General features: G+C 41.0%; 1 protein-coding gene across 3 annotated transcripts in view; it reads left to right on the top strand.

The window, feature by feature from the left end:
- Positions 1–19,059, top strand: part of LOC122813853 (zinc finger protein 25-like) — a 133,451-nt gene that overhangs the window by 56,880 nt on the left and 57,512 nt on the right. For 2 of the 3 annotated variants that reach the window (XM_044086390.1, XM_044086392.1), the window contains one exon: positions 1,837–1,959. In XM_044086390.1, coding sequence (XP_043942325.1) covers positions 1,837–1,959 — 123 coding nt within the window. The remainder of the gene's footprint in view (positions 1–1,836; positions 1,960–19,059) is intronic. The other variant, XM_044086391.1, reaches the window with a different exon arrangement.

Below are 19,059 nucleotides of genomic sequence, written 5' to 3' on the forward strand. Positions count from 1 at the left end.
AGTTGTCCTGAAGCTTTGGAAGTTGTTATATTCTTGCAGGATATAACCCATATAGCTAAGGCTACTTCAGCAGTGATCAGTATGATGAACATCAAATGCATCTAATGCCCAAACAGGTGGGTAGTCTTCTGACACATGGAGCTGCAGAGGTGGTGCCTAAAAGAGAACGAGAAACAGAATTTTAATTGGGATACTTCTTAGTCCCAAGGAAAAAAGAGTCTTGGAGAATGATGATGGTTTCCTCAGGCTGTTAGGATATATGGCATCTCACATACAAAGGGGTAATCTAGCAACGTTGTACATAAGGAAGTTTGAGTGGTATCTCAGGAGTAAGTCATGCCATCATCTTCTCTCTGGCCAGACCAATATCTCATGCTTCCTTGCATAAAGAAGGAAATTGTATAGTAGACAGAGCATCTGCTTAAACAAAGGAGTCCCCTTCTGCTTCTGACCAAGAGCCCATTTTTTGACAAATGACTCCTTCAATACCGCTTGGGGAGTTCAAGCAGGGGACCTCAGGGAACAAGAGACTTTGGACAAGGAGATGAGAAAGAAGCACATAAACATAAAAGAAATTATTGCAGAGGACCTGGCCGTCAAGGTATTCCATAACATATGGCATCCAGGCCCCATCTTAACATTACAGTTAAGAGGTATATAAACAAACAGGATGACCCCTCTCCTACTTCCTGTGCAGACCAGAGATGCAGGTGTGTAAAGTAGTACAGCATCTCCACTCAACACAAGACAATAGCTTGACCTTTAGTTTAAGCAGGACTACTCTGGACCCCAGTGAAAGAATGTTTAACAGGAATGTTTCCAGAATCTAATCCAAAAGTGGTGTGTGCCAGAAATAGATATGTTATGCTTCTATGCTTCTACAGAAAAACGTTTAGTATGTTTTGCTCAAGGTTCCCCAAAAAGAAGCCTGGGTGACTGATGACATCTGCATCTCATGGGCTGGACTGCTTCTGTATGCTTTCCTTTCCGGTGGCTTTATCTTCAGGGTACTGCAGAAGATGAAGAAGGAAAGGCCAGTGATGGTTCTAACTGCTCCGTTTTGGCTGACACAGCACTTATTCTCCCTCCTTCTAAGTATTGCTGGGGAACCACCTTTTAGTGCCACAGTACACAGACCTCCTGTCCCAAGTAGGGGATGATCATACATCCCAACTCGAGGAAGACTCTGAGGCTCACTGGGTGGTTGATTTAGTTTTCATTCCTACCAGGTACATGTTTTCAGAGGAGGTGCCGTGCATCTTAATGGAGGCCAGAAAGACCAGCATGAAATCCCAGCACAAGAAATTCCCAGATATCTAAGTGGAAAAGGTTCACCCAGTAGTGCTTAAAATGGTGGCAGGACCAAGCCAGGTGCAGTTCTCCTTGGTCCTCACTTACTTGTGAGATCTATTCAAAGCACACCTATTTTAGGCATCTATTAAGGATAATGTCTAAGATGTGTATGCCTTTCTGCCATTATAGTCTCCTCTCTTCTCACAGCTGCCTTTGAAGCTATTCTTCAAGGGGATCTTTCAAGTGTGTGAGACCTCTCTGAAAAGAAATAGCATTGCCTTGGGATCTCATTTTCATGTTAGATCATACAATAATAAAATGATAGGAAATACATGGCAATTAGGTCACAAGACCACTTAAATCTTGACAATCCTTACTTCATCAGTATCAGTACTGCTACATATGTCTATGTTTTCTTGTTTTTAATATATTGTACCTACTTGTGAAAATGTTTGTCTACAGTCTTGCACTGAAAATTGGCTTTGTCTTGTTGGGCATCCTAGATAATAAAACAACATTTAGACTATATATTTTTATGTGCAGGTTACAGAATCCCCAAGAAGAAGTTATTACTGCTATTAAAAGCAAACAATGAGATGTCAGAAGGTGATGTGGGAGAGAAATATGCGACGGAGAACAGGGATAATGTTAAAGGTAATCACCGTTGTAAGTTAACACTTTATTAATTTCTTTAGTATAAATGTGTTTTTATTGATGTTAATCAAGAATGCCATAGAGAAATGTACAAAGCTGGGGAATTGTTATGATGGAACAAGAAGATAGTGTTGACTTAAGTAATACACATCTAATAGCAGTGATTTTGATGTCTTCCCACTCAAAGGCTTCCTGTTTTGGCAGCTTTAACCTCTGCTCTATTTCTGAAATGCAGTTAAAATTTTACTTTTGCGATCCAGTTAACTTCAGAGTGGCTATAGTAATTTCCATCCATTTTATAACACATTATACAAAACAATAAAGTAAAATATTTTTGTTGGTAAAATTAAACAAATAACTGTTAATATCTCTGTAACTGTACTAACTAGACACATGTTGTCAACAACATTTTTGTTTGTGCACACGTGAGCTTCATTTTGATGTAAAGCGTTTCATTAACCTTACTTATTTTGGAGCTATTTACACAAATGTGATCATTATTTCTATCTATATCATTTATGAATCAGACAGCTGTGAATATCTTCAAAACTGCACAATGTAGGGCTGTACTAGGGGAAACACTCTCCATTTAATCAAACATTTGTAATCTTTAATTTGTTTAACAATGGCAGAAGTGATCAAAACTCATTTGATTGCTTTTGCCAGTGTTAAGTCCCTGCAAGACTACGTAAAGTGGGGATTGGGGAATTTGCCCTTTCTCTACTATAAAGCAATCCTTGTGTTGGTATATATAATTAGTAGGGGTGTGGGATGTGCAGCCCCCCTCTCCACATGAGGGGTGCAGGGGGCTTTCCCCGTTGCAAGAAATGTGTCTTTTTTCAGTGTTTTGGCTTTAGATCTTTCAGGATCGATTATTAGATGTTTGAGATTTGTGTACTTCAATGTTTAGAAGTACATCCATACTAGGCAATCAGTCTGCAATCCATTTCAAAGCCTAGCCAAAAAAAAAAATATTCAAAATTTCTCTATAGTCGCAAGAAGGGCAAGACAGGATAGAATAGGGGAGAATTTGAGGCTGCCCATCCAGTTGTCTAGGTTTACCTTGAAGGTGGCAAGGGTGCTGTTCTGCTTGACATGTAGTGGAAATTTGTTACAGAGGTGAGGGATATACTGGGATATGAATCTTTCACTCCACCATGTCTTATTTAACTGCTGAATGGTTTAGTATTGATGTGGCATTAGTTCTGCAAAGGAATAGGTGATCATATAGGGTTGGATCTTTCATGGAAAGGCTAGACATTGATCTCTACAACGGAGTCTGTAGGAACTTAAGTACAGAGAAAAGGGTCCCAGTCTCTAAGCTTTTTGAGGCCACTGATCTTTTTAGTTATGAATCTCTGAGGTCTCAAGTTGTGTTACACACTTAGATAAATATATGCCAAAAGATTTGTTATATTCAATAATGGGTCTGATAAGATATGACTACAGGGGAATTAAGACTTCTTTGTATCTAGTGGAGATGCCTTTGGAAATTAGATGGGCCAGATAAAAGGCTTTCTGAAATACTCTGGAGACATGATAGTGAAATGATAAGGAATTATCAACATGAGTACCCAGATCCCTTACAACAGTATCTGATTGGAGGCTTGCATCTCCTATATGGTAAGTGAAACTGATCTGTTTAACAAAATTAATTATGCTACATTTTTTACATTTAATTTGACACTATTGTCCTTGCGCCGATTATGAACGTGGCCTAAGCCGTGTTGTACCAATTGTGTGTCAGTTGAAGATCAAGTTAACAGCACCCAATTTACAGTCATCTGCAAACTTAGTTAAGCAGAGACCAGAAGTTCTGGCCTGAAGGTCTGAGAAATATATTCCAAATAGGAAAGGGCCAAAAATCGAGCCCTGTGGTACACCACTGGTAATTGTTTTGCTTTTAAAAGTGGCAACTGGTACTCAAACCACATGGATTCTGTCAGACAATAGGTTAGCTATCCATTGCATAGTATAAGGATATATATTCAGATTTATAAGTCTGTCAGTAATTTTTGCATGAGAAGTAGTGTCAAAGTCCTTGGCCAGGTCTAGATATGCTGTATGCACTACATAGCCACTAGTCCACTGCTTCAGTTACTCTTTTCAAAGAAATGAATGTGGTTAATTAAAGTGCACCTCTCAGCCAGCTGCTTGTCTTTGGATTTAGTTTGGCATCCGGGCCAACTGTGATCTAGTTCCTAAAAGGAATTATTCATCTAACACCACCTTGGCACTCCCTGGTCCCAGCATAAGACCTGAACTTCATGCTGGAAAAGCCAATGTCATCTCTCTTAGCAGCTTTTGCAGATCTCAAATTCCTTTCTATCAAAACTGCTTTTTTTCTAGCTACACTTACCTCAGCCGGGAGGGTGTCAGAACCTCAGGTCTTCATATAGAAAGAACCTTTTTTTATATTCCATAATGACAGGGTCACCTTGTACACTAACTTCTCCTTTATACCTAAAGTAATTCCTGAGGTGGCACTTAATCGAGCCGTTCCCTAACCAATGTTCTTTCCTCCTTCTCCAGAATAAAGGGAAGAGGAGTTCAGAGGTAACTGCAGTTCTAGTGGGAAAGAACAAAATACTGTAGGAAACATTGTCTGGGACAGGTGCCTTATGGATTGCAAGTTTTTGTGGTCTTTCCTGAGAAGAAGAAAAGGCTTCATGTATCAGAACATGCCACATCTATGTGATTATCAGACTGTATTTATTTCTCTCATAAAGTCCATGAAAAGGACTGCAGGAACAATTTAGGTTCTACTCTGCTGTGGTTACAGCTACCACTGGGGTCTTCCTAATAGGGGCTATTTCCTAAGATATCATTGAAGAAGCTAGTTGATCCTTTGTTCACACTTTTCCAAGCTATACAGACTAGACCTGATCTCTAGGCTGGGACAGACATTTATCTCAGCCATTCCAAATGACATGCTGCTGTCATCCAATTTTGATCTCTCCAACCTCCCTCACTGCAAGGACTGAAGGCTCTGCAGTCTCTCCTGAGGAGTAATGAATGCAGCAGTAAACTATGCAACAAACAAATAACAGTTATGTAATTGACATACCATAACTGAACATGTTTGATTCTAGTCACTACTGCAGTCCAGTTTCACATCTACCACCCCTTCTGAAACAGGGAAACCCACAGAGATGGTGTGAGTGAATACCTATTTGTCCTCCTTTTGTCTTACAGTTAGTCCGTCTTTCTGTTGTTCTTTGCACCTCTTTTTCTTTATGTACCATGTTAGGATAAGGTTTCTCCTTGACAGTCCTAGAAGCCTGGCCTTCTTAGGAGCACACAGTTTTTTGGCTGTGCATTTCCAACTTGTACAGTTGGATGGCAAGAAAGAAACAAAGAAGGCCAGCTGTGCATCAGCCTTTATATTTGGTACATGGAGGCATCCAAGGCAAAGGTGACATAGGCCAGCATAGGAGGAAGGGTGCTTGGCTTTGAAGTCTGGCCAAATGCAGACTTCAGTCTTCTGTTCCCTCATATACTGACTGCAGCAGTTACCCCACTCTTTTCACTTATGCTAAGTTGACTATGTAACTTAATTTTCTCATCCTCCGCAACAGTGCCTTTGCACCTAAGCCTTATACAGCTGAGCAGCGCATCTTTATGAATCCTAGGCAGAGCAATTGTCTAGGCATACTTCAGACCTAGCTAATATGTACAGCCTTCAAAATAATATATGTAATCAGCCACGGGAATACCATTCATTTATACCTTGCAGTGAGAAAAGAACATTAATATCTATCCAATAAAATAACTGGGAGGTGACAGGCATTGTCTTCCTAAGTTGTTCTTGTATTGTAGAACAACTAGAAAAATTAAGGTTTTATGTCTCCCTAAAAACAAGGGTATCTAACGCCACCAAATTAGAGACCACTTTTAAACTTTTATTTCCTGGTTATTATATTTCCCCAGCAGTGCTACATAAGTAAGGTCATAAAAAAATATGAGAAAACTAGCAAAAAGCTTAAGGGTATCATTAGGAAGATCAGAACAGAATATAAAGTAAAAAAAAAACCACTGCAAATAAAAACGACTGTACTTTTTTTCTTTAGCTACATCAGGAAGATAAGAAAAACATTTAAAGATACTCAGAGGCTGTCCACAATTGTACTGCACACTCTGCCTCAAAGAATAACTGATTTTGTTGCTGACAAACGAAGTGAAAATTTGACTCCCCAAACCTGTCTCCATGGTACAGAGGGATGGAGTCCTGAGTGCATTTCAGGTGATTGGGGTTCATTTAGTGTGACCCTAGCACTAGATGATCCAGGTAAGGAGGAGGAGTAGAGACAGGGAGTGGTTTTGTAGCCCACTTGCTCTTCCCAGAGGGTGGGAGGCATTTGTACACACCCAGAGGTACAGGGAGTGATGCAGTCTCCCTGGTGGAGTCAAGAGAGATGACTGGTGGTGCTGCAAGGGGACAGATATGGCTGCTTGAAGGTTACTCCAAATAAGGAGAAGTCCTTCACAGGGCATGTTGCACTTCCCTCCCCAGCACTGTGCCATGAAAGTATTCTAAAGGGATGGTTAGGAAAAATGATCAGACCATCACTGATGGCTACCTAGAAAATGACTCTTCTCAGTTGGCTGTCATTTGATAAGTAACAAATGGACTCATGGAAGGAGAGTCTAATGGTCGGCAAACAGTGCAAGAAAAGAGGCCAAAAAAAATTAATCTACCTACAGTGATAACTATTACACAGATCCCCGCAGTCCCTACTACCCTTATCATTATAATGAAATAAGTCATATTATTCTTCATAAAAGCTAAGTACATGTTGCCAGTGAGTCATAATAACATATTGAGTTGCCCAATTCTCAGCATCAAATATGGCCTTTCTGAACCCTTGCTTAACCTCTTTAAACTATGGTTATCAACTGGTTGCTTTTTCTGAAGCCTAAAACTTCCACATAATGTCATTACTGAAAGGTGGCCCAGGCATGGACCCTGATAAGATCCGTTAATGTCACTAGCCTTAATGCTATGGAATGTATTATCTCAGACTTCATGAATCTGGTCATTGAACATCTCATAACACTGGACCCACATTGATTTAGCTTTGCTAAAGTCAGATCCTGCCTCTTTAACCTTGTTACTTTCTTTGAAAAGCATACAGTATGTTTACCAAATCTGCACATGGCCAAGGCTTTTGCCAGTCTTCCCATACCTCTCAACCTGGAGACATCATAAATCTAGACAAAGGCCTATGAAAAGCAGGTACAACTGATCAAAAATCTGTACATTAATTAACATAAAATTTGCATGCATAATAATATGACTCCTCCCACTCCAATAGAATTGTGGGATGCCAACATTCAAACACAAGCTGAAAAAAAAAATAACGCAAACTATACCCAGAACAATAAGGTTTTATTTACATTAACATTTGAACTTTTATAAAGCTTTGCACCTACATAAAACTAAACTGTCCTGTTCTGTCTTATACCACTTTTGTATATACAAAATCAGCTCTAATTTACAACATCAACAAAATAATAATAATAATAATAGTGATCAGTAAATTCTACACTCCAGCATGCATTATGAATATGCCAAAGAAACACCTTTGCTGGCCTTGAAAAAGGCAGAGATTGTGTGGGGTTTGCCAGTGCACATTCTGTGGGTACTACAGGTAAGTATAGCCCAGAAGTGGGTATGTAGTGTCAGGCATCAAATTCTCTTGCATTAAGTCTGTACAGGGTTGTTACAACAATATATTCAAGAGAACATACACATGCAAGCAATATGAACATGAACCGTTCTCTTTCTTCATACTTTGGGTCTGACAACAATCCAAAACAAGCATGGTGCAAGAATGAGTTAGGTGAAAGACAGATAGCAGCACCAAATGTACTACAGACTCCATTTCAGAAAATGAAGTGGAGACTGTAATCAAGGAATTCAACATATCAATAACACAAGAAAGCTCCTTAAATATAGATAGTATGCAGGACATTTGCCAGTCTGGACAGTTTTAGTGAGAAATGGTTAAACAGAAATCATCTATTGCTTCAATGAATTTTCTTCCAGGGTCTCAGCTGAAAAGGTTTTTTTTATTGCCAAATTGGTCTTTCCTAGTAATCAAATGCAATAATAAATAAATAAATAAGTCTCTTTCCATGTATTTCTTAAAATTTTCCCAGCTAAATATAAACAAAGAGCTTCAATATGGTGGTCCCCTGCTATAAACAAACTCTACAACAGAAGAAAGAAACTGTTGCAAAAAAGAGTAAAATCCCATGATTGGAAGAACTCTGTGATCAGCCTCAGTAAGAAGCTGAGATCCCTCATAAAATCCTCCAAAGCTAGTTATGAAAACAAAATTACCACTGATTCTAAAGACAACCACAAAACATTCTATAGCTATGTCAAGAATCTCAATGGCAACACTCAGATCTGCTCTGAGTTACAACACAATGGCACTAAATATAGAAAACCAACTGATATTGCCAACATCCTGGCAGATAGGTTCAGTGCTAACTTTACCCCTCTCTCATCCCCTAAAGGGCCCATCTCTATACCAGAAGAATGCTAAGTACCTGTAATCACGGCTGCACAGGTAAAAAACACACTCTCCAAAGCCAAGAACACAGCATCCATGGGAATTGAGAACATCCCTGGCTGTGTTCTACATGAACTACAGAATGAACTGGCACCCCACCTAAGTGCCATGTTCAATCATAGCCTCACCTCAGGCTTTGTGCCCACTGAATGGCGCACAGCAATGGTTATCCCACTCCACAAAGGGGGAGCCACCATGGACCCCGGGAACTACCGTCCCATTAGCCTGACGAGCCTGGTCTGCAAGGCTATGGAGTGTATCATCATGGAACTTATAAACAATGACATTGGTAATCTCCAAAATCTGGACCCTACCCAGTTCGGGTTTGTAAAAGGTAGATCATGTCTCTTAAACCTGACAGACTTCTTTGAAGCGGTCACCAAAGCTGTAGATGAGGGTAAGGTGGTACACACAGCCTATCTAGATCTCGCCAAGGCTTTCGATACCATCCCCCACTCTGGAATTATAGAGAAACTCACTAAACTAGGTATAAATCCCTATGTCACAAGATGGGTTGCCAACTGGCTCACTGACTGAACTCACACTGTGAAAGTAGCAGACTCTAAATCCAATTTCAGACCAGTGAGAAGTGGAGTACCACAGGGTTCAGTCCTAAGTCCTCTCCTGTTTGGTATCTACTTCTCCGAAGTACAGGCTAACACAGAAGGTCTTTGGCTAACAAAGTTTGCAGATGACTACAAACTAGGAGCTATAATCAAATCTTCTAACGATGTGGATATCCTACAAAAGGGCCTCACTAAAACAGATGCCTGGTGTCAAAGCCATGGCCTCAAGAGCAATGCCAAAAAGTGCATTGCCATCCCTTTTGGTAAAAACTCTCTACCCATGAGCTACCACATAGGCGGTAGTCTACTTAACACTGAAAGTGTGATAAGAGACTTTGGGACACAAGTGGACAGTAGTCTCTCCTTTGATAATCACATCGCCACAGTAGTCAGGAAATCCTTCTACGTGGCACACCTCATCACAAAAGGTTTCTCATCCAGGAAAAAAGAGGTCATTGTTCCCCTCTACTCATCACTCATTAGACCCATTATAGAGTACAATGCCCCGTTTTGTATGTACCTCACAAGACATCTACAACAACTGGAAATGCCACAGAAATACCTCACAAAGAGGATTACCGGCCTCAAACAGATGCCCTAAGCAGACCGTCTCAAAAAACTCCAGCTTTACTCTGTCACATATCGCCTACTCAGAGGTGATCTCTGCCTAACATACAAAGGTATGTCAAACCCAAAGCTGGCGGACATGCTCCACGTAAAGAAATCCCAATCCCTCCGAGCTACATGCTCTAAGGACTTAAACCTTGTCACCACAATAAACAGAGCATGCTGGAGGGATAGATTCCTGTCTCAGAGACTTCCCATACTCTGGAACAAACTACCTGTCTATATCAAACAAACCTCCTCATTAGCACTCTTCAAGAAAAATCTTGATGATTGGATGGGAGATAGGAAATTCACCCCTGGGATCACTTCTGTGGCTCTGCTTGACAGGGGCACAGGAAAATAATTTTCTTGGGTGGCAAAAGCCAGGGTACCGTTTGGCTAGGCTTATATAGGCCCTAGGACCAATAGCCTAGTACCTACCTATGAACCTATAATATCATATTTCAAGCCAATGGAAAATATCAAAGGCAATTTAAAAAAATTGCAAATGTTTAGCTGAAAAGCTTGCTCGCTGTCTCATTCTCGCTGTCCCTCTCTGTCTCACACACTTGTATAGGCATAGACACATACATGCACACACAAGCATGCATGCACACGCACACTCACCTCAACCTCTTAGCATAAGAAATCTGGATAAAATAAAAAATAATGGGAGCACAAATCCCAAAAATAAGGACAGAATTTAATTATCAATGTTACAGAATGCATTTTCTGAAGGACATGAAGTCTGAAACTCAAATTATATATCATTATTTAGTGACTTCCATCCTAAATGATTTTGCCGGAAAGCCACAAATTTTATGAGGAAGAAGCCAAAATATGAGGCAAAAATCTAGACATTCAGTGAAAATTTGGATGGCATAGAGGTATGCACACACACACGCTCCCTCACACTAACCCCCCCCCCAATCTACTCTTTTGCCCTGATAATTATGCAGTTCACATCTAATTGGTCTTCAGAACCTTTTCTACTACTTCTTTAAGCAACAAAACCAAACCTTCTTTTCAAAACAGCAACTTATCTTAACTCATGTCTATAATTAAAATAACTATCTAATATATAGGCTATAGTAATTACAAAAAAAACACGTACTCCCTTCCTGTTGTCACGCTCCTAGCACCTCACTCAGCCCTGTAGATACATTTCTTAATTTTCTGTACAGGCTCTGGTTGTTCTAGAGCAAAATGTGTCACAAACATGGTGTCGCTGTTTTTTCTATAAAGCAATGACTGCTCACTCTGTTCACCTGAACTTTGTACATAACATATACATAAAGAAATCAGATGCAATTGAAGACTAGTGGAGGGTCACAAGATTCATGTTGCAACAAATTGTAATTTAAAGGGGCCATTCATAATTTTGCTGCACCGTCTTTAAAATTTAAAATAAAATAAGTGTGCATAACCATGGTTTGAAGAAGGCAAGAGCTGCAATATTAAGCAATGCTGATGAGGTGGTTAACAGCTTGGTACCAAGTATATAATACAAAAAGCTGTACACTGAAGACCAGTATTAGAACATAACTGCACAAGGAAGAGTGCTGCAAGAAATCATACACTGGAAAAATCTCCTAACATTAGGAGGCAGGTGACATCACAGAGGTAGTAAGGGGCAATTTTAATGCCATCACAGTTATAGAGTGTGTAATACATAAAAGAGTTCAAATGGCAGCAATTTGAATTCATGTGCTATTTCAAGAGATTTAGGTATATAAACATAGACAATCCGCAAAGTGGTGCATCAGTTATCACTACTGTCGTACAACACTTGGTCTTTTCACTTTTTCACTGAGATGCCTTCTAGGTGGAGCCTGCATGTCCTTCCTTGGTCTGAGTGAGTTTTCACTGTGGGCTCCATTTCCGCATTCATCCTAAAGACATGTTGCAGGTGAACTGGCAGTCCTCTAAACTGCATGTAGATGTGCATTCCATGTTGTATGCATGTATCCTTCCATGAGTTGGAACCTCATTCAGGATTAGTCCACAACCTTGTATTCATTCAGTGCAGAGATGGGCTCTAGCTCCCGCACAACCTGAAACAGGTTAATCAGGTTTCCACAAAATGTATTTGGTTTCTGTGTTCCTCCATTTTCTTGTGTGGCCAGAGGTAGTTTCTTTACTCACCAGTGGGAGTGGGGAGTACTGAGCTGCTTGTTTGTCCTCAGAGGAGTGGTTAGAAACAGCAACTGGTAATTCGTTGGCCATTTTGGGTCATTTCCTGTTTTTTCCAGCCCCCTGCTATAAAGCACGCGTTAGCGCGATTTAGCTCAAATTAGCGCGGAGTTGCCACTGTTGCACACAAGAGCAGCGCCGGTTAAACAAGGTTAAACTATTCAGGCTACCTAAATTCCACTCTTCAAATTTTCCCTTATAACTACCTTCCTCGAACTGTACTGCTGATCTAACCAGCGTATCCTATAACTAAAAAGTTCATCTCTACTTGATTCCCAAGTAGACTATTCTCTATCTGTAAAGCCTAGCACTTGGTCCTACAGTACTTGCACCTTGATAAAGCACTTTTATTATAGATAGTACCCCACCAGCCTAGAACCCACATCCCTCGGAGTCTTTGTAAGTTTTTATCTATTACTTCTAGCATGTCGAGGATCAGTTGCTAGTGTCCTCCTGCTCAACTGGTGAACCTGGGAATATTGAGGCAATGTTACAATTACCTCATGTACGCAGACAATCCTCTCCTTCTCCCACAAAACACAAATACATGTGAGAGATGCAACTATACGGCCAAACTGGAGGCTGAGCTCTCAACATAGGACTGGCAAGACCAGACAGGAGGAGAAGGTAACCACACACACTACATACCCAGTCACACATAGTACCATCACAACTTCAAATCATACACATAATCACACAAAGACATACTCGGAGGCTCTGATCAAAAATCTACCAAAACAGCAGAGGCCACCAAAGCAGACACCCAAACAACTACCACCTCAGGACCAAACACATGCAACACATAGACCACACAGTCAGAGTGTCAAACAGTCACAGCCCTTAAGGCCAAACACAATGCCAGACACACTTCATTGGTGACTCCATAGTCAGACACACTGACGCCCCGCTCACCAGACTGAGTAAGGAGAAGGTCACAGTAAGCTGCCTGTCGGGCGCTAGAATCCGCCACATAACGCAAGCACTCAGGTCTCTTAACAGCAGGTACAAGTACGACTCAGTCATTGTCCACGCTGGTGTCAACGACCTGAGACATACCTCCTGACTACATGAAAAGAGATATTGAGGAGCTCTCTGATTATGTAGCCCAAGCAGGTATGACCCTGACCTTGAGCAGTATCCTACCTTCACCTAGAATGATGCCACAATACAGTGATAAGATGATCAGCTTTAATAATTGGCTTAAATTCTGGTGTCATTCAAAGGGATCCAATGTCTGTCTGCCTGGGATGACATGCTGGACAAGCCATGCTGCTTTGCAAGGGACGGCTTGCACCTGTCACCCCTGGGCTTCCGGATATTGGCAAAGGCTCTTGCCACCCCCATAGTGCCTTTTTCAGGCAAGGCTAAAAATCTAAACCTACCACCCTAGAACACAAAAAAGGAAAAAACTAAGGTAATGCTGCTCAATGCCAGAAGTCTCAATCTCAAGATGCATGCACCTGAGGCCCTTCTCAGTATGGAGAACATCGATGTCTGTGCTATGACAGAAACCTGGTTCAAGGCTCCTGAGAGCACCCCAGCACTATCAGGTTTCACCTCATATCATGCCCGCCCCAAAATCCGGACAACACCAAAAGGAGGGAGGTGTCCATATTCATAAAGGACACCCACACCTCAAGGTTGGTGGCAACGCACGATGCATCGGAGACCATCCAGGTGCAATTAACCATAGGCAAGACTGCTCTGCAATTTGTAGCATGTTACAGGCCACCCTCTCAAACTCAGGAACCTCACATGGCCTTCCTGAAAACACTGGAGGGGATAAATGTATCTCCGAACACCATCATACTAGGTAACTTCAACTACCCTAATATAGACTGGGAACACTACTCAAGCCCAAACTCTCTAGCCCAAAGGTTCCTGGAATTCATAAACTCAAATGCCATGGAACAACTAGTCACCATCCCCATAAGAGGAGAAAACATACTTGATCTCATCATCACAAACATGGTTTCACAATGTACAACACCAGACGTATACCCCTCACTGGTGAGATCACATCATAAACTAATCTCGCTGGAGGTCCTCATCCCGCCCCAACCTGAAATAAAAAAAGACCACAGTGAAAAACTTCTCAAAAGCCTACTTCACACTTCTAAAAACTAGTGTGGTCTCCTTTAAGGCCCCTGAGCCAGTGGTAAACATTACTCAAACCGCTGAATCACTTACAAATGCCACCTCAACCTCTTAGCATAAGAAATCTGGATAAAATAAAAATAATGGGAGCACAAATCCCAAAAATAAGGACAGAATTTAATTATCAATGTTACAGAATGCATTTTCTGAAGGACATGAAGTCTGAAACTCAAATTATATATCATTATTTAGTGACTTCCATCCTAAATGATTTTGCCGGAAAGCCACAAATTTTATGAGGAAGAAGCCAAAATATGAGGCAAAAATCTAGACATTCAGTGAAAATTTGGATGGCATAGAGGTATGCACACACACACGCTCCCTCACACTAACCCCCCCCCCAATCTACTCTTTTGCCCTGATAATTATGCAGTTCACATCTAATTGGTCTTCAGAACCTTTTCTACTACTTCTTTAAGCAACAAAACCAAGCCTTCTTTTCAAAACAGCAACTTATCTTAACTCATGTCTATAATTAAAATAACTATCTAATATATAGGCTATAGTAATTAAAAAAAAAACACGTACTCCTTTCCTGTTGTCACGCTCCTAGCACCTCACTCAGCCCTGTAGATACATTTCTTAATTTTCTGTACAGGCTCTGGTTGTTCTAGAGCAAAATGTGTCACAAACATGGTGTCGCTGTTTTTTCTATAAAGCAATGACTGCTCGCTCTGTTCACCTGAACTTTGTACATAACATATACATAAAGAAATCAGATGCAATTGAAGACTAGTGGAGGGTCACAAGATTCATGTTGCAACAAATTGTAATTTAAAGGGGCCATTCATAATTTTGCTGCACCGTCTTTAAAATTTAAAATAAAATAAGTGTGCATAACCATGGTTTGAAGAAGGCAAGAGCTGCAATATTAAGCAATGCTGATGAGGTGGTTAACAGCTTGGTACCAAGTATATAATGCAAAAAGCTGTACACTGAAGACCAGTATTAGAACAAAACTGCACAAGGAAGAGTGCTGCAAAAAATCATACACTGGAAAAATCTCCTAACATTAGGAGGCAGGTGACATCACAGAGGTAGTAAGGGGCAATTTTAATGCCATCACAGTTACAGAGTGTGTAATACATAAAAGAATTCAAATGGCAGCAATTTGAATTCATGTGCTATTTCAAGAGATTTAGGTATATAAACATAGACAATCCGCAAAGTGGTGCATCAGTTATCACTACTGTCGTACAACACTTGGTCTTTTCACTTTTTCACTGCGATGCCTTCTAGGTGGAGCCTGCATGTCCTTCCTTGGTCTGAGTGAGTTTTCACTGTGGGCTCCATTTCCGCATTCATCCCAAAGACATGTTGCAGGTGAACTGGCAGTCCTCTAAACTGCATGTAGATGTGCATTCCATGTTGTATGCATGTATCCTTCCATGAGTTGGAACCTCATTCAGGATTAGTCCACAACCTTGTATTCATTCAGTGCAGAGATGGGCTCTAGCTCCCACACAACCTGAAACAGGTTAATCAGGTTTCCACAAAATGAAAAACAGACATACAGAATGCATAGGAAAAGGATACTTTCAATAATTTTACTTATTTGTCTTACTGTTGCTAAGGAAGTGCTTACTTCTGAATGTTTGAATGTTTTATGTTATTAGAAGGTTAGCAAGAAGTTGACTGTGCATGGCAGTCCAGGGAAAACTGCTTAAAGGTACATCTGGTTGGATGGTTTGACTGGACATTTTTCCGAACCCTGTCTTTTGTACATAGCTGGTAATTCAGTCAACTGTCACTTGTTTAACTTGTTACAATGAACACATAGTGAAAGAAAATATTGGCAATTAAATATGTGATGTCTTTAACTATGCTCATGTTTATCCTCACCGTAGGGTAAAAACGGTTTATTACTTAAGCTGCACCACAACCTGTAAGTGACAAGGACAGCTGTATCTCAACCATTCTTAATTGCAACTGAGAAAAGTTTAGAAGTGTTGGTAGGATCATGGACTACTTCATTTTCCAGTTATAACTTCTGTACAAATCAAACTATTCTAAACCACAGTCCTCAAGTTCTCATAAACAGCATCATGATTTTAATATTACATATACCAACTTAATTAAATATGTTGCTCAGAACTATTTCAAAATGATGTGAAGATTACTGATCCTACAGACATTGCCAACATACTGGCTGACAGGTTCAGTGCAAACTTCTCCCAAAAAGGAGAGATATCTATACCAAACGATTGCAGCCCCCCAAACATCTCTAACGCCCAAGTGAGAACTGCTCTCTCTAAAGCAAAAAACACAGCATCCATGGGACCTGATGGTGTCCCCGGCTGTGTGCTCCACGAACTCAACGAGGAATTAAACCCACAGCTAGGACAGCTGTTTAATCATAGTCTCACCTCTGGATACGTGCCAGGGAGTGGCGCACTGCGACTGTGGTCCCACTTCACAAAGGCGGTGCCTCCACCGACCCTGGAAATTACCGGCCCATTAGCTTGACAAGCCTTATCTGCAAAGCCATGGAGAGGATCATAATGGACCTCATAAATATAGACATAGGGAATTTGCAGACTTTGGATCCAACCCAGTTTGGCTTTGTCAAAGGCAGATCATGCCTTTTAAACTTGGTTGACTTTTTCGAAACAGTCATCAAAGCCATTGATGAGGGAAAGGCAGTCCATACAGCCTACCTCGATCTGGCGAAGGCCGTCGATACAATACCCCACTCGGGTATCATTGAAAAACTCATCAGCTTAAATGTTAACCCATACATCACAAGATGGGTTGCAAACTGGCTGAGTGACAGAACCCACAGGGTCAGAGTTGCTGGCGCCATGTCAGACTCAAAGCCTGTCACAAGTGGTGTCCCACAGGGCTCAGTCCTGGGCCCACTCTTGTTTGGCATCTACTTTTCAGTACAAGCAAACACAGGAGGGTTATGGCTGACAAAGTTTGCAGATGACTGCAAACTGGGCCGTAGTCGAAAACACATCTGACACAGATATCCTTCAGAAGGGTCTCACAGAAACGGATAACTGGTGCCAGAGCCATGGCCTAAAGTTAAATGCAAAAAAATGCATAGTCATACCCTTCGGGAAAAACAAGGTTACCCCTAGCTACCATATAGGTGGCAATCCACTGAGCACAGAAGAAGTTATCAGGGACCTGGGGACCCAGGTTGACAGTAGCCTGTCATTCGACACCCATGTAGCTAAAGTAGTTAGGAAGACCTTCTACATTGCCCACCTTATCACGAAGGGATTCACATCTAGATCAAGGGAGGTCATAGTCTCCCTATACTCATCACTCATCAGACCAATGATTGAGTACAGTGCCCCATTCGGAATGTATCTGACCCGACACTTGCAGCAGCTGGAGAGGCCACAAAAGTTCCTCACCAAAAGGATAAAGGATCTCAAAAATCTGTCCTATGCTGCCCGACTGAAAGAACTCCAGCTCTATTCAGTCGCAACCGCTTGCTCAGAGGTGACCTTTGCCTGACATACAAGGCCATGTCAAACCCAGATTTGATGAATATGCTTCACCTCAAAAATCTAGATCCGTCAGAGCCACAAGGCGGAGACTTAAACCTCGACACAGCTATTAATAGGGCGTGCTGGAGGGATAGATTCATCACCCAAAGACTCCCTATGCTGTGGAACAAAATCCCGGTATATGTGAGGCAGAGCACCTCGCTGGCCTTGTTCAAGAGAAATCTTGACCAATGGATGGGAGATCGCAGATATACCCCAGGGATTACCTCAGTGTCACTGCTCGACAGAGGCACAGCAAAATAATGGGTATAGTTCCCCATACTAAAGGGGTGGCGTAAGCCACAAAACTATGGGCTAGGCTTGTAAATGCCCTCGGGCAGATAGCCTAGTATGAACCTATGAACCTATGAACCTATGTTAAAAAAAGTAAGGATTGCACTTTTCTGGGAATTTTTTTTTTTCTTTACGAAATATTTTAACCACCTACTGCCACAGTGTAGATCTGGTAACATTACAGCTCCTGCTGTCAACAGTACCACTGGTTAAAGCAATGAGGAACGTAAAGAAAAAGGTACTATTCTTCTTTCTATACGCACTTTAAAAATGCCTTATTAATTTTGCATACATTCTTCAATATCTTTGTCAAATCTGAGGATCTTAGCTAAAACATTCTTCAGATCTTTCTCAATAAACAAATCAGCTCTCCACAGTAAAACTGACTGAATCTACAGAGCTAATAGAATGACACACCAGTAATCAGAAATCAGAAAGACATTTATTGTGATATTTAGCGCTTTCGTTCCAACATTAAAATATTGGAACAAATGCGTTAAACATCACAATATACAATAACATGTAAAATGCAGTATAGTTCATTGTGGTAAACAAAATGTTTCCGCATTGTACCATATGTGTGGCACACCTCTCCAGTCAGACATGGTTGTTAGGAAACTGGACAGTATTCACTAATCAGGCAATAATAATGAGTGCTTGTACTTTTACAGGCATTCCAGCAACTGAGAGAATTTCTGTTTCCTAACTCGACCCATGAGAGAGTAGATTAGTAACTCACATTATCATAATGACCGCAATACCTTTATCCTGAAGGCTACCACCTGATGGTGGCTTGATGACCCACAAGCTCACCTCCAGCATTCACTTTGAATGTCCAGCCATACCCAGGGTACTGTTACAAGCATCTAGCTTCTCTCTGCCACCCTCTGAGAATGAGTATCATGCATTCTCCCTTGTATTTGCCCTTAGGAATCTGCATCAATAGTCCCACTTGAGTTACTTAGGCCACAGTCAGGGCTTTATCCCTCTGTGCCAATGGAGCAATCATAATTCTTCTTTGGAACACTGTGTCTCGGTAAATGAGTCTGTCTGGCTCATCTAATTTCCAAGCACATCTCTAGATCTAAATAACTCTTCATTCCTCTTCACTCATCCCTTATGAAAGCCATTATATATTATAATGCCCCTTTTGGCATGTATTCATTGAATTTATTAGATTCATAACTAAAAAAAATAAATGGCTTCAAGACACAC

The sequence above is a fragment of the Protopterus annectens genome, chromosome 10.part0, assembly GCF_019279795.1.
Source record: "Protopterus annectens isolate FY-2018-M chromosome 10.part0, PAN1.0, whole genome shotgun sequence".
Lineage (NCBI taxonomy): Eukaryota > Metazoa > Chordata > Ceratodontiformes > Protopteridae > Protopterus > Protopterus annectens.